At 39.4% G+C, this 15,861-nt stretch overlaps 1 protein-coding gene across 1 annotated transcript in view; it reads left to right on the top strand.

Annotated features, from left to right (window-relative positions):
- The first annotated feature begins 7 nt into the window (after positions 1-7).
- The window catches only part of LOC119823405 (MDM2 binding protein), a 66,455-nt gene continuing 50,601 nt past the window's right edge, over positions 8-15,861 (top strand). The window contains exons 1-10 of the mRNA XM_038343394.1: positions 8-301; positions 1,061-1,141; positions 5,330-5,403; positions 5,659-5,810; positions 7,420-7,478; positions 9,000-9,144; positions 10,084-10,201; positions 11,869-12,003; positions 13,647-13,741; positions 15,201-15,273. Of these exons, the coding sequence (XP_038199322.1) occupies positions 184-301; positions 1,061-1,141; positions 5,330-5,403; positions 5,659-5,810; positions 7,420-7,478; positions 9,000-9,144; positions 10,084-10,201; positions 11,869-12,003; positions 13,647-13,741; positions 15,201-15,273 (1,050 nt within the window). The 5' untranslated portion in view covers positions 8-183. The remainder of the gene's footprint in view (positions 302-1,060; positions 1,142-5,329; positions 5,404-5,658; positions 5,811-7,419; positions 7,479-8,999; positions 9,145-10,083; positions 10,202-11,868; positions 12,004-13,646; positions 13,742-15,200; positions 15,274-15,861) is intronic.

Consider the following 15,861-nt stretch of genomic DNA (forward strand, 5'->3'; position numbering starts at 1 on the left):
AGTAGCCGTGTCCTTACGAAAGGAGCAAACAGTGTGGCTACTAAGAGAATCATTTCCGAAAATGATTGGCTGAAAAACCGATCTAGGACATTATTCCCGGCCAAGCTAAGCGGCAGGAAACCGGAAGTGCGCGTTGCGCGCGGCTCTTTTGAGAGCTAAAACTTGAGTCTGAGCGCGAAGAAAATGGATCGGTACTTTCTGCTCGTCACCTGGAGGGAAGGAAAGTTTCGATCGGTGGCCGGTGGGGAGAGCCAACCCGGGACTGAGGCGGCGTCGCTGGAGAGCAGCGAGAAACAGCCTCGTAAGCTTTGGGCTGAGAAGAGGCGGGAAAGACCCGCGGGCAGGCGAAGGGACTTGAGTTTCTGGTGAGGTCCTGCGGGGAGGAGCTTAGGTCAAAAGGTCCCAGGAAGATACAACTCTCTGAAGAAGTTTTAGTAAGAACCTAACAGTCTTATCTAAATAGAAAATATATAAAATTGTGGGTATTGGAGCTCAGTGCCCCCAGGGCTTGGCACGTTGAATGTTTACCTGGTTGAATCCCCTGCTGGTATTGTAATCGAATTTCTGATTTCTGGAAAGGTAAGCCTCAGTGTTCCATCTTGAAGAGAATACAGAAAAAAAAAACCAAAACAACCCGATAGACTCTGCAGATGTCGGTTACATTTTACAGAGAAGACACGTCACACTTTTTTTTTTAAATGACAAATTAAACGATTTTAGCTGCTTTCTATTGCATTTGTCTTTTGATATCTCTGTTTAGTCTCTGTTGCATTTTCCTTGTTTTGATCAAGCAGACATTTTGAGGAAGAAATGTTTCCGGTTCTTTTGGAAGAAAGTTTTGATTTCTTGTTAACGACTAGCCTTGTAACAAATCAGGAGCTTTTACTATTTTCTCAGCTTGCTCGAATTTATTTTATCTGCACTTGAGTAGCATCTTGATCCACATGTATTCTGTATCCAACATACTAGCCTTCAGATTCTCTGATACTGAAATTGAAACAGGCCTAGGTTATTGCTAACTCTTGAGTTAGGTGACTGAGTTAGGCCCTTGCTTTTACAGACTTGACAACATCCAGTATTTATCACCTCTTGAAGAGAAGCATCAGTGATTCCATTCATCCAGAAGATAGTACATTTCCTGGTAAGTATAACAGTATTACAAATGCTTCCCTCCCCCAATCTGGCACAGCATTTTATTGGAAATCAGTTAGTCTGATAATTTAGGAGTATAATACTTGTTAACTTTGAATAAGGCACAGGGATATGGAGCAATCTTAAGGAAATACTCAAACACCTTACCATTTCTTCCTGATATTTGAATGTTGTAAGTTGTTACAAGTGTTACTGTGGATTCCCAACTTGAGTTTTGCTTTTTTCATGATCCTCCCCCCATCTTTAGGTATATATAGTATAGGGTTGTGGCATTGTGAAGAAGTTCTTGCCTTGAGTGAAGACACATTATTAAAGCTCCCATTCTGCCTTTACCACTTATTTGTGGGTTTTTTTTTCCTGTCCTTTTTTACTGATTCTCTAAAAGACAAAACAAGTGTGTATTTGCTAAAGATAGTGCTCTTCTCAGATCTCATTGCTTTGTCTTTTTGAAATTATTTCAGTTTTTTGAAAGAATTCTTTTTGAAAGAATCTTTCCTTTAACTCTACTGGTATTTTACAAACACATGTATTTGCTTTGATGATTTTCTTTTCTTTTTCATCTTCTCTCTCTGATAATGGCCCTCAAAGGCTCAGCAAATGGAAATATGAGAATAGACCAAATCCTAAAAGCTGAAGTAAATGTCTGTAGATGCCAGGAAGAATATCCTCATTGATAGCTGTGATCTGCTCTTTTTCTTTCCTAATTAGAGAACCTCCAGTCTCTGGGGACAGCTCTCACCACTGAGGAATGCTTTCTAGTATGTGCGGCTCTAGCATGTTGTCCAAGTTCTAATTTCTTCAGCTGGTAGAGTGTAGACAGTGCTACTATTATAGCAGGAAAGGTTTCCCCCATTCGTGCTTCAGAGGTATATGTAAAAGAGATCTTGGGAGCATTCTAGACGGTCTCATAAAAGTATTCCCTCTGCTTGTACAGGCAGAGTTTCTTATAAGACTCTCCTTTTCCATAGTAATGGAGAACTCTGCAAGTGACTCAAGCTGAAGTCATACATGACCATCTTAATACAGTACCCAATTAGATATTACAGTTGTTTAATGACTTGTAATCCTCTCTATCAAAGCTAATAAAAACTCTGTTGGGGGCCTTTGTGACGGCTCGGAGGGTAGAGTTGCTTGCCGATGTGCTTGATGACTTGAGTTTGCTCCCCAGGAACCATGGAGGAGAGAGCCGACTGCCAATTGTTCCCTTATCTCCACACAGATCTGTGACCCACGTGTCTATACACGCACAATGTAATTTAAAAAAAAAATTAAAACACTGATTGCTTTTAAATATTTAAGGAAGTGAAGTAGTGAAGGTAGTCTTTACTCCGTGCGGCGTAAGCTAAGACATGAGACGCACTACAGTTAAAGCTTTTATTTCTTTGTAAAAACTTTATTGAAGACAGCCGGTCAGCGCTTTCCATTTTCTCATTGTATAACTTACACGGATTTAACATCTTTCCAGGGCTTTGGTGACTCACACCCCAGCATCAGCTCCCAGTGTTGTGAGATATTCCCCCCCCCCCCCCTCCCATTAATGTGAAGGGTTTTGCTGGCATCATCTTCCTGGGGACAGACATCCTTATCCTTTTTATCACACTTGTCACAGTAACTGATCTAGAGCTCTAGTTTTGTTTTGTTTAGTTGTTTTGTTTCTTGAGACAGGGTTTCTCTGTGTATCCCTGGCTGTCCTGGAACTCACTCTGTAGACCAGGCTGGCCTTGAACTCACAGAGCTCTGCCTGCCTCCGCCTCCCAAGAGCTGGGATTAAAGGCCTGCACCACCACCACCACCACTGCCTGACTAGAACTCTACTTATATAGATTTCAGTAGCTCTTTCAGCGCTAGCAATTACGGTTTCTTGCTGTACTTTATCTTTCTCATTACTTACCTTTTCTAGCTAGCCATTGAAAAAGACCACATGGCTTTACAGCAGGAGACCAGGAGGAAACAGAACTTAGAATCCTTGCGCTGTCTCTGTATAAATTGAATGGTAATGTTCAGTGACAAGTTGGGAGACTGTGAAAGTGGTAACGTGATCAGTCACTGGCAGGGTACACATTTTTGTTTGATAATGGTTTGTGTACTGACAAGCTGGGTTGGTGGAATTATGCAGACATCTTTGTAAATAATATCAGTGTATTTGGACTTCTTCCTAATTGTAGTCAGCAGCCATTAAAGGTTTTAATTCAGGGAAGATGAGATCATCATCATCATCTTCCTTCTTTTAATAGATGTGGGTATAGGGTATACGTGTGTGTGTGTGTGTGTGTCTGTGTGTGTCTGTGTGTCTGTGTGTGTGCTTGTTCTCATGTGTATGTGACCTAAGGATCTTCTTTCTCTACCTCTCAAGGGTTGGGATTATAGGTGTGTGCCACACCTGCCTGGCAGGCTTTTCTGTGGGTTCTGGGGTGGCGGGGTCTGAGCTGCACAGTCCTCCCAGTTGCATGGCACATGCTTTCTCTGTGAGCCCAACCTCCATATCTGCTTCCAAAGTGGTCTAGCTGTCGTGGACACAGTAGAGAAAGTTACAGCTATTGGAGTTATAGCAGACCAGCAGGAGGGTGAGGGGAGGCAGACAGTGTGTGGGAGGTGGGTAGATCTGAAGGGCATTGGAGGGAGACCACCTGACTTAATGTTGAGTTGGCTTAGGTTAGGAGAAAGAAGTCATAAATGACATTAGAAGTCTGGAATAAATGTGTTGGTGGCATTTACTAAGATGGAAACATATTCGTAAGTGTGATAACTTGTTTAGAGTATGTGGATAGTTGCCTAGTCAGATTTTGTGTAAAAGTTGAACAGATATGCCTGTATCTCGAACTGCAGGAGAGTAGTGCTGGAGGTGTAGATATCTGATCATCCACATGTAGATGGAAGCCCTGAGATAAATGAGGTTTGTAGCTGATGGCAAGACAGAGAAACTCCAAAGATTCCCAGGATCCAGAGAACACCAACTTTAAGAGGCTGTGAAGGAGGAGCCAGAAAAACAGTGCGACAGATCCAAGTGATTTAGGGAACGTAGTCATAGGAGTCACCTTTGAATCTCTCTCTCTCTCTCCCTCTCCCTCTCTCTCTCTCTCTCTCTCTCTCTCTCTCTCTCTCTCTCTCTCTCTCTCTCTCGCTCGTATGCCGAGAAATTAAATATCTGAGAATTAAGAATTTAAAAGAGTCAGCTATTGGTGACTCTGAGCACAGCATCAGTGGCATTTTAGAAACAGAAGCCCGCTTCACTGCCTTTGAAGAGGTGGCAGGGACAGGCAGCGTTTTCAGGGAGTTTGCGAGGAAAGCGAAGAAAGGGACACAGCAGGCAGCAGTCGCTGGACACGGGCCGCGGGGACTCCACCGGGAAGTGCCACTTTGAGAAACAGTGCTGTGGTTTTCAGTGGTGAGGGCAATGGCTTGGAGTGCCTGGGCTGGATTATTTGGAGGGCTAACCTTGTACGGGAAGGTTGTGCCTCCTGCATTTTGGCAGGAAGGAGTGAAGGAAGACCTAAAAGCGGGGTGAGCAGAGTGGTCTATGTCCTGTGAGGACTTAGTGCTAGATGGCTTCCAGTGAGGAGAACAGTATTCTGCCGAGCTGTCCGGAGGAAAGTTGCGTCTGACATTCGTGCATCTCCTCGCTCCCACAAGCTAAGCGCACGCTTCACTTTCCCCTCCCAGCCTTAAATGTGCTTTCTCTACAGAGCTCTCGATTCCCTTTGGTTCCTCTGAGGTATGCTCCAGGGTGACCTTTGAGGTGGTTTTTGTTGTTTTAGTTGTTGTTTGTTTTATTTTATTATTATTTTTATACTATTGCATTTCCCAAGATAGAACTAAGCCTGCGTGGTCTTTGAAGAAGGATTTGTTTGTACTTAGTAGCCTACCTGGTTTTGTGTGACCCAGCCATAATCAAGTAGTTGTATTTTTTTTTAACATTGTAGTAGATTTTAAATGATGATCAAGTAATGTGGGTTTTGTATTATGATGAATTAATGCAAACTTGCAATTTTGTTCTTTAAAGAGATTGAAAGATTGAATTTTTACCAGAGATTTCAAAAAGACATATATGTTAAAAAGTACATAATTTGAAAAAGTATAGATTATGCTTCAGAATTGTGTAATTCTCTAAGCAGTGATTTATTACAACGACTGCTTTTTTATGTCTGCTCTTCTTCTAATAAGTGTGATTTCTTTTCAGCTTGTTCAGTGGGTGGCACACCTCATCCCAGGAAGTGGTTCTTTGCAGTGCAAGCCATATGCGGGTTTTACCAGGTAATGGCTGTTAGAGAATGCCTTTCCTACAGGAAAGAGTTCCATGAATCTACTTTGTTGAATGCCACCTTTTGATTTGTTGATTTTGTAATAGTTATTGTATAACCTGTGTTGTACAATATTGTATAATATATTGTAATAGTTATTTGTATAGCCTGTGCTGTACAATGATGTATAATATTGTATTAGTTATTTGTATAGCCTATGCTATAAATGATTCCTCGACTCCTCTACTTAATCACCATCTTCTGTTAGTTTTGCAGTTCTGACTGGCAAGAGATACATTTCGATGCGGAAAGAGATAAGATAGAAGATGTTCTTCAGGCAAACATAGAAGAATGTCAGAGTGCCGTCGAGTGCTTGGAAGAGGACGACAGCAACAGCAGGGAATCCCTGTCCCTGGCTGAGTATGCTTCAGTGCTTACGCTGCTTTCAGATAGTTATTTAGCCCTGGCCGGTCATTTTCAGATAGAAGAGAAAAGATGGAATGTTTTAGCCATCATAGTAGGGGAACTTTAATCAACTGCAAACTTTCATACTTCATCTTTGGAAGGCACTGGGCAGTTTAACCCTGTCATCTACTCAGTATCTGAAAATGTCGTTTTCATTTGCGCAGCCGTTAGGGTGCTGTTTGCACTGGCATAGGCTTTTCTTGAAGCTCAATCCTGCCTGCTCCTGTGGTGGCTGGACTAGAGGAATTAATTAGTGCTAACAGCTAGCGCTTAGACCGAAACACATTGTTCTTTTGTTCTCTGTGGCTGAAATGTAGGACCTCCCTCTCCCCCAAATTTATATGCCTCTTCGACATTTCTGATACTGTTTGTGATCCACAGAATTTCTGAGGAGTGTCAGTGTGACTGACTTCACTTGTAAGCTTCTGGACTCTTGTTAGAATGTGAAAGCAGTCCAGGTGCTAAGTTACGATAATCTCTTCCTAAGATATTCCATTTTTGACTCATTATTAAGCCCTTTCAGTTCAGCCTTTGACAGGAAATGCTTTGGCTTTATTTTAGTATTCATAACACACCTATAACTTGCATAGCTAATTCCTTCCTTCTTCCTGACTTCCAGTTGTAGCGTTCATTCACTGTTAGTGAAGGCAGTGCAGAAGAGGGAAGAACTGTGGATTAGCAGGACTTAGGAAAGTACTCTGGTTATGTGAGGCAAAGGTGGGGATTTAGCTCATCTGGTTCTTTGTTTACTCATTCATCAAATGTGGAAGTTCTCATAGGTGCTTTCTAAGATGGCACCATTGATCCTTAAAAAGATCTTATCAATTCATATTTTACCAATGAAAAAACTGTCCGGTAGTTTTGCATGTGGCCTTATTTCCACAAGAGGGAGCCTGAAAACTATAGTTTAGCACAGGATGCTTTAAGGTTTTTGTTTTAGACAATATCACCTCATAAAAAAGGTTTTAAATACTCTAATCTGGTATAATAAGTTATTCTGAAAACAAAATTTCACCATATGCATATAATTTATATGCTTCTGGAATGTGACCAAAATTTCCTATTCTTGGTGAAGGCTTAGAAGTAACTTAGAGAAAAGCAGTGTCCTTTATTAAAACCTAATGCTGGCTTACTTAGGAGATTAGAAAAGTGCTTGGTCTATTATTTATGTTGAGTATATAAAATACAAATTAGGACTTTGTTCCCGTTATTGTTATCATTGGTTCTGTTTGGTTTTTGGGTATGGGTAAGAACTGTACTTGCAGGCTGAATTCTAGCTTTCGCACACACAGTTACATGACTTTAGGACACTTGGTTAAAGGAAAAATACTAATCTTAATGGTACATGGGTTTGTTAGCAGACTAAAAGAAGGTGATGTGGCCACTGTATGTGACCGTGTGGGACACAGGTCGTTATTGCCTGTTTTGATAATGTGGTTTGTGTGTGTGTGTGTGTGTGTGTGTTTATACATATATATATATATATATATATATATATATATATACATACATATATACATATCTGTGTAGGGTATTTGTCTCTAAATTTCTCCTTTTATTGTAGCCTATATGAAGAATCGGCAGAAAGTTTACATCAGTTATCAGACAAGCTTCCAGCTCCTGGTAATGAAATAACTGTTTGATCACTTGTGTTTTCTGCTTTATGGGGATGAGTGATGAATTTAGTGTATTCTATGGAACATTAATCCTGTAAATTCCGGGAAAATAGCTCTTTAACCTGGGTAGTTTGGATAACATTCTTTATGGTGCAGTTAGCATACACATCACCAAATGGAATGTTGTGCAGTAGAACAAAGCTTCTTGATCAGCATTTTTTTTATAGGAACCAATTTTTATTCCTAAAATGGAAAGCATATTTTATTTAATACTACATGATAATTATCCTTAAAACTCTTTTTTGTCCTAATATAGTTTTCTTTGTATTACTCAAATAGTCATTGGTAAAATTTAGCACAGTTGGTATTCACGAATACTTTTGCAGTTATTTTATGAATGTTTTTATTGTTGAATATCATTTATTGACCATATGTTTGATGTCTGTGAAGTATGTCATACTTTGTCCTAGGGACTGACGATACAGTGGTGTAAAAAGTAGATAATTATAAAGGATCTCAGAGCTTACACACAGGAAAAGTCTTATTTATCTTCAAGGAGCTGGTATTGAAAGCCAATTTTTTACTGCAGAGTCCTAGATGGAAAATAACTTAGGGTTTGTTGAGATGGCTCAGTGGTTAAGGGCACAGGCTGCTTTGTAGAAGACCTGGGTTCAGTTCCCAGCACCCTCGTGGAAACTCATAGCCATCCATAACTCTGGTTCCAGGAAATCCAGCGCCCCCTTCTACATGCGCCCGTCATCCACATTCATACAGGCAAACATACACATACTTTAGAAAGAAAACAACAGAATATATTCACAAATAAACATTTTTGTAACTTTTTCACTCAGGGATTAAACCCAGAGCCTTGTGCATGCTAAACTACTCCCCAACCTATCAGATTTTTTTGTCAGATTTAAAATATGTACTAAAAGATTATATAGTTGCTGTTTTTGTCAAGCGCTTTTGATGATCAAATTTTCATTTGGTTTCCCTTTCATTTTAATTTTTCTGATCCTTCAATAAATCTGTAACTTTGTGTCATTTAAACTGGTATGAAGTAAACCTTAGAATCTAATGATGCTAGTATAATTGGTTATACGCAATGTTTTATTGTCCTCTAAGAGAAATGATTTATTCGAGCATTGCAATTCTATACTCATTCATTCCCTTTTGGATAACAAAATTAAATGTAGGAAAATATAATGAAATTGCACAGGTTTTTTTCCCCTGTTGAGTACAATAGCATTGATGATCTTCAGAGCAATGCATATAATTAACTACTGCTGGAGAATCGGCAAGCAATCACGATATCGTTTATTGTTTTCTACCATGTGCTAGCTATTTCCAGATAATATGGCATGAACTCAGATGATGCGTGCTTAGAAATTTGGAGCTCCTGAAGATGTGTATTGTTTTGAAATACTCCTTTAGCTTCTGAATAAGCTTAAAATTCAGTTGTTCAGAGCATCGTCTAAGCCACTTTAGATCTAACATCTTTGAAAAATTCTGATTTTCTTTTCTCTAGGCAGAGCAATGATAGACATAATATTATTGCCTTCTGACAAAGAGCCTCCTAAATTAAGAGAGTGCTTGCCTGCTGTAGGGGCACTGAAGCATCTGAAGGAATGGCATGCAGCGAAGGTTACCGTAGCAGGAGATCACTATGAGACGTAAGCGCCTGTGGTCATATGTCATTGTTCTGCTCAGATCTGCTGCCAGGTTTTCAATAGATTGAGTCTTTGAAAACTACTTTAATGTGATGAGGTAATGTTTTCTGTGGCACCGTGATTAGAGAATTGTACCTTTTCTGGAACCTAGATTTTCCTCCTTTCGTATCTCCTAATGTTTACATATTTGATAAATCCTATCAGTGCTGATATATAGTCAGTACTGAGCATTGGTTCTCCAAATTCACTGTGTACCTTCAAGCGGGTTTTCGATACCCAGTGAGCACCAGGGTGACTGTTACGCTGGATTTTCCCTGTTCTGTCTGCTTTCTGTGGTATATGCCAAGGTAGAAATAAGTACACACAGTTGTATGTATGACACATTAGTAGAGGTCAATTATGCATTCCGGTTTTGATTCCAAAGTTAGTACTCAGACTGAATTTATGGACCTCATGATTTTTTTTTAATTTCACAAATCAAGCACTTAATAGAATTCTGACTAAGCTAGGCAGAGCGGTTGATGGCTGCTGAGTTAAGAAAGTGAGAACACACTAGCTTCCGCGTGGAAGTACAGGCAGAGTATCACTGCTAACAGTCAACATCGCCTGTGATCAAGTGCTGCCCTGGAGTTCATAAAGCCCATGGAGGAGCATTCTGCAGTTCTGCATTTGAATCCGAGAGACTGACATCAAGTCTGTGTGTTACACAGTTAAGCCGGCAGTAGCAGGAAGGTTTCTGTTTATATAGTAGGGATGATGGCTCTAAATTTGTGGGAATATGGCAGCCCTTCCTCAGAGACTGACTTATTGGGTAATTCATATTAGTATAAAATTGCATTTACCCCTCTTAAGACTGTAGCGAAAATGTAACCATTAAAAATAAGAAAAGTGGAATTACCATTGTTTAATTGTCAAATTGGTTTTTTATTTGTTTTTTAACAGTAATTGTCAGAAAATTGCAGACTACCTTTCAGCTAAGGTTGTACCTTTCGAGGAGTTCAGAAATGCCATTGACTCAAGGGAACTGTGGAGGGGAGAGATTCAGATACGGGAAAGAAAGGTAAACAGGCTTCTGGCTTTCACTGCATACAGCAAAGTAGGCCTTTTGACTTTGTTTCCAGTACAACTGACGTCATCACCAGTGTCCCTCGGGAAGGTGTTCTAGATTGACGCCAAGTGGAGTTTTCTACAATGATCGAAATGGCGCATCTGCTCCTGGCGGTGGCCCATAAGCTGCATATTATCTGTGACTTGTTCTACCCTTAACTGAATCTTCAATTTTATTTGATTTTAATTATAGTATCAGCTGTCACTGTGATTATGTTTTAGGCATTACTGTTCTATAGTGTGGCTTTTTGAAAACAGTATTGGGCACTAGCTAAGTTCATATTGTTAAACCAAGTCCTTTAATTTTTTTGCCGATGTTATCCACCAGAAAAAGTATTGGGAGCAGTCACCTATAGTAGTATTCTTAGGTGGTCCCTGCCATGTACAAACCGGCTATTGTAAAAGTTTTACTAGACTCTGGATATATCAACTCTGTGATGAAATTGCCGCTTAGATTTCTTTAGTTCTAAATTTCTGAGGTGAGTGTTGGTGGTTTTTCTAGGTTATTTTTATTTTGTTTATACTAATGTGTTCATATTAATATATGTCAGTTTTTTAGATAGGAAAGTTAAGACAGTTTCTTAATTTAGTGTGCCATCATGAATGGGCTCTTGCATTCCCATTGGTCTTTTGTTTTATTTTTTTGTACTTTTTCTCCCCATTTATCTTTTGTATTGACTTAAAGAAACATCCAATTAAACAATAGGAATAATGTGCCTAGCCTGTCTAGATTAACATAGTGGCCCTCCTTGTTTTGGGAAGATTCAGTTTTTAGGGAAATCATCTTGCAAATGGTGTTATTAGGAGTAAATAAATAAATAAAGCAGCATTCAGCCAGAGTGGAAGCGTTGGCCATGCGAGCAGGAGCGTTGCTTTCGTTTTCGTTTTCTGAAGTCATGTGCTTGCGTGTAGCAGACCATGCCGGAGTTCTCACTGACTCATTCCTTTAGTATGAAATTAAGCACTCATTAACCCACAAAACCTGGTGTCGCTCCATAGCTCTCCGCCAGCAGTCATTCCCGGGGACTCTAGAGTGACAGTACCTGCATTTAAATCCTGCCTTGGTTCCAGTTTTGAGTGACACCTCGGTGCCATAGTTGTGTTTTTCTCAAAGACAGGGTGATAGTAATAATTCATAGGGTTTATTTGAGTTATATTATTTAGGGTGCAAGACTGACACAGGAAGTCCGTGTTGTCCCGTCTTTACTGTCACGACTTGTGTGGTAACAGCATTTCTCATCCCCCACATACAGAGGAGGTAAACGCTGTGAGGCACTGCACTAACGACACGGGCAGCTTCTGTCTGGCTGTAATCGACAGACTAGTGGGCCGCCAGGCTGTGAATGTTACCAGGGAGGGTGCTTGGTCCTGCGGGCTGATGAAACAGCTAGCATCCTGCTGCTGACTAAGCGAGGATCACCGCAAGGTTTTTTATGAAAAGTTGATATCAAGTTAATAGAATGATATGTACCAATAGGAAGAACTACCCTTGAAGCCTATGTATCAAAAAAAGTTCCTATTCGTATAGTTTATATTTAGAGTAAGGTCAGTTTCTTCTAATACAATATATCAGTCTTTACAGATAACACCTGTAACTGAGTTCTCTTGCTTTCTTTTCAGTTTGGATTTGAAATTGGTTTTCCCGAATTTTGTTTAAAGGGAGTTACACCTACGAGTGTTAGTATGCATAATTTAAATACCTGCTTTCTTGCCAAAAAGATAGCGCCATCAAAAGATAAGAATATTCTGCCTAAGGTATGTGTATATACATTTAATTTTTACCTGCTATCATCCTTTTGTGCAGTTCTGTTTTATAAAACACATTTGAATCTTATGATCTATTTGAATAATACGCATGTGTTTTCACTGGTATGGCTCATACAATTGAGTGCTTTGTGTGATGAGTACTGCGTTCTTTTTTTTTTTTTTTTTTTTTTGGTTTTTCGAGACAGGGTTTCCCTGTAGTTTCTAGAGCCTGTCCTGGAACTAGCTCTTGTAGACCAGGCTGGTCTCGAACTCAGAGATCCGCCTGCCTCTGCCTCCCGAGTGCTGGGATTAAAGGCGTGCGCCACCACTGCCCGGCTCTTCTTTTTTTAAATGGGGTAATTTAAGTCAGTATAAGCTTGAATTGTACTGGAATTGGAGTTTGTTCTCTGACCCCTTTAAGATCAACAAAAAGCCAGATGGCTAAATGCTGAAAGTTAGATGAAGGTTGAAGTTAGAGAGGCCTGGGTTTGGAACTGGACTCTGTCACCTGCTGGAGATTAGATACGCCCTTGGCTAGATTGACAGCTCGTCTGTGGGATGAGAGCGATGCCACCTTGCAAAGTTACTATGGAAATGAAATGCGGTGATACCAAGATTAGCATCTGATGCCGACCTGGCATAGGCTTAACGTGTTCTCTTCTCATATCTTTATAGATTTATGCTTTAAATGCAAGCAATTATAAGACATAATAATTAGAAGAATGCAGCTAGTTGTTTTTTTAATATTGTAAAACAAGCATACAAGGAGGTCCTTTACGAGCACTTGCGAAATCCATTTGAAAATACCCAACTTAAGTGTGTAAAATATAAAGGAATGATAGGATGTCAGATGATGCTTAATATTTTCTGATGAAAGAGCAATAGAACAAAGGATGTCATTTCTGCTGTGAATTCATTTCCCATTATTGTTTGCAATTACTGTAAGCAACTTACCACGTCTGTCTTTCGTGGCGTTTTCATTTCTTTTCTAAACCTTATACTTAGAAGACTTAGTGACTTCAGAGTCTCTTCTTTGGCATTGTAATGTTCAAATATAATAATCTATCTTTAAACATTCTTTTTCTTCACGTCTATAGAGAATAATGTTCAGGTCCAGCCTTTTCAATGAATTTAAGTAAAATTAATTAGGATAAATATTCCTATGCTGTATTAGCTACTTTCCTATTGTTGTGATAAAACACATGACCAAGGCATCTTATTGAAGAAACAGTTTATTTGGGCTTACGGTTCCAGAGGGCTAGGAAGCAAAGGCATGGCAGTGGGAGCAGGAAGTCAAGGGCTTTCTCATCTTCAACTGCAAGCATGAAGCAAAGAGAGCAAAGAAAAAGCCCTTCTCTAGTGAAACACCTCATCCAACAAGCTCCACCTCTTAAGCCTCCCCAAACAGCGCCAGCAACTGGGGACCAAGTCTTCAAATGCCCAGACTTTAGGGGACATCTTATTCAAATCATTACATGCATGCATAGGGGGTGGGGAGAAAGAGATGGGGTGGGAAAACTAAAATTGTTTTTCCTTTGGATGTGCTTTCTTTATGCTTCCTGTGAGGCTTTTAAATTAAAAATCGCTAATTTATTTGCTTTCATTTCATTTACTGGGTTTAACGTATTATACAATTTGAATTCCTTTTCCAGGTTTTTCATTATTATGGTCCTGCTTTAGAGTTTGTGCAGATGATAAAATTATCAGACCTTCCCTCCTGTTACATGTCTGACATCGAATTCGAGTTGTATCCTTTTGCTGCCGCATTCGTTTTATTTTACTTTTGCTGGGTCCAGTAGGGTCCAGTATAATGCCTTGGTACCAGCAGGTAAACACGGAGGTTTTGCATTTGTTTTCATCCCCTTGTATTCATGTGTTAATTCTCACGCCCAAGTGGAAATTCCTCCCCATGGGTTTCCTGGGGGAGGGAGTTCCTACTCTCTCTTCCTTCTCTCAGAAATCTTTCTCCTTAGGCAATTGGCTTTTCTTTCATTGCTTGTTGTGGGCAGGATTGAGGAAGTAACACAGAGGTGACCTAACAGGCTTCTTGTGCTTGAGCACAGGCCACACACAGTATGGCTTTAGTTGAATCTGTCTTTCCCATCACTTTCTTGATACACCCACATGTATATTTTATTGGTCTTCTGTCTTGTTTTCTTTATTGTTCTTTTATTTTGTTTTAAATGTCTTTTATAAATAACTTTACTTTTTCTGGAGTCCAGGATGTCTCTCAGTGACTTGTGTTATTTTCTTGATGCAGAACAGAGCAGAACTAAAGAAGGATTATGGTGTGTAGCCATGACTTTTGGCTTCTCCTGCTTCAGTGAGAGCCACACTTTTCTCCCAATTCCAAAGTTGGGTTTCTACAAGATCTCACTTGCAAGAATCTACTTGTCAAAAAAAAAAAAAAAAAAAAAGACAGAAAAGCACACATTAAGCCATTTCTATGATCTGCATTTAGATGTAGGATCATGCCCTAAGATAGTTCAGTATGTTTTTCCTGGTCATGGTTTTTAAGAAAAGTTTGATAATTTATCTCCCTACCCGTTCCCCATGCCTCAAGTACTATGTTAATGCTTCTAGAATAGGCACAAGGCTTCCCCCAGTTTGGATCCTTGTTGCTTATGAGTGTCAGAGGAGAATGTTAGGCTATGTGGGAAATCCAGAGTAATTTCTACACCTTCTGACTTGCTCAGACGACTCTCTTGGCATCTGTATGATTGATGTATGAACACCAGTTGGATGATAACATCTTTTTGTACATGAGTAAATAGAAATGCCATCATATGTATCTGGAATATTCAAAATATGTTTTGGGAGTGGAGCACTTGTGTGTCGGTCAGAGTTGTGAAAGGCACGGGCTCCTGTACCCCTTAGAGCCACTTGACCAGCCCAGGGTAGACGTTTTATATTATATAATTTTATATTATATAATTGCTGGTTTGAAGCAGAGCACTGACATAGCATTCTTGAATTTTTTTAATGCATGATTTTTACTTATTTCTTGTTTTTATAGTTTATAGTAATGATAATCAGGGCTAATAATCAAGAAAATAATGTGCAAGGGAAAGACTAATTGGTAATTCTTATATTTAAGCTTAATGAATGGTTTCCAGTGAATTACGGGAGAGTGAAATGATCAAGCTTGTTTTTCCTTGAGTTATTTCCCGGCTACTGTTCTCTTGTTCTTTAACTCCCTAGTACAGAGAGGTGACCGGAAACTGCGGGAAGCAGAATTCCACGCTGCTATTGGAACAGCTCTCTTCTCTGTGTGGCAAGGTATACAAGATTTTTTTTGAATTTGTTTCTTAATCCTTAAGGACATGATAAAGAAAAAAGTAACTCTAACTCTTGCTCAAAGGTTTCTTTAACATAGCATAACATGCCTTTGGCAGTAAGTCCTGTTAAGATATTGCTCAAGTGTTTTGTAGACAAAGTGACATTTGATTTTATAGGAGACTTTCAGAAATAAACCTTATGAGCAATGATTTCAAGAGTTATTTCAAATATTAGAATGCATCATTAATTTCCTCTTTGGTGATATCTCATTCCAGCTTTGGGACGGTATTTGTACGCCCGTGTGGTCCTTTCATAGCAGAGGTTGAGGTGAAACGACTTAAAACATCATTGGGTGGTTATATTGTTAAAAATTACCTCCATATTCCAGTTCTGCCGAAGAGATTTGTATCTATTTTAATAGTTACATGTGTATATCATATGATACATTTGATGCCTTTTGAACATTTTTTAAAGACTGTAAAAATACAGAATCTTAAGTAGAACCCTATATCTAAAGTCCTGTATCATTTTAAAGAAGAAAAACACAAAAGTTTTTATTTCCTTCTAGAAATTTTGTCAACTGTTGCA

Source organism: Arvicola amphibius, chromosome 9, assembly GCF_903992535.2.
Source record: "Arvicola amphibius chromosome 9, mArvAmp1.2, whole genome shotgun sequence".
In the NCBI taxonomy this organism is placed as follows: Eukaryota; Metazoa; Chordata; class Mammalia; order Rodentia; family Cricetidae; genus Arvicola; species Arvicola amphibius.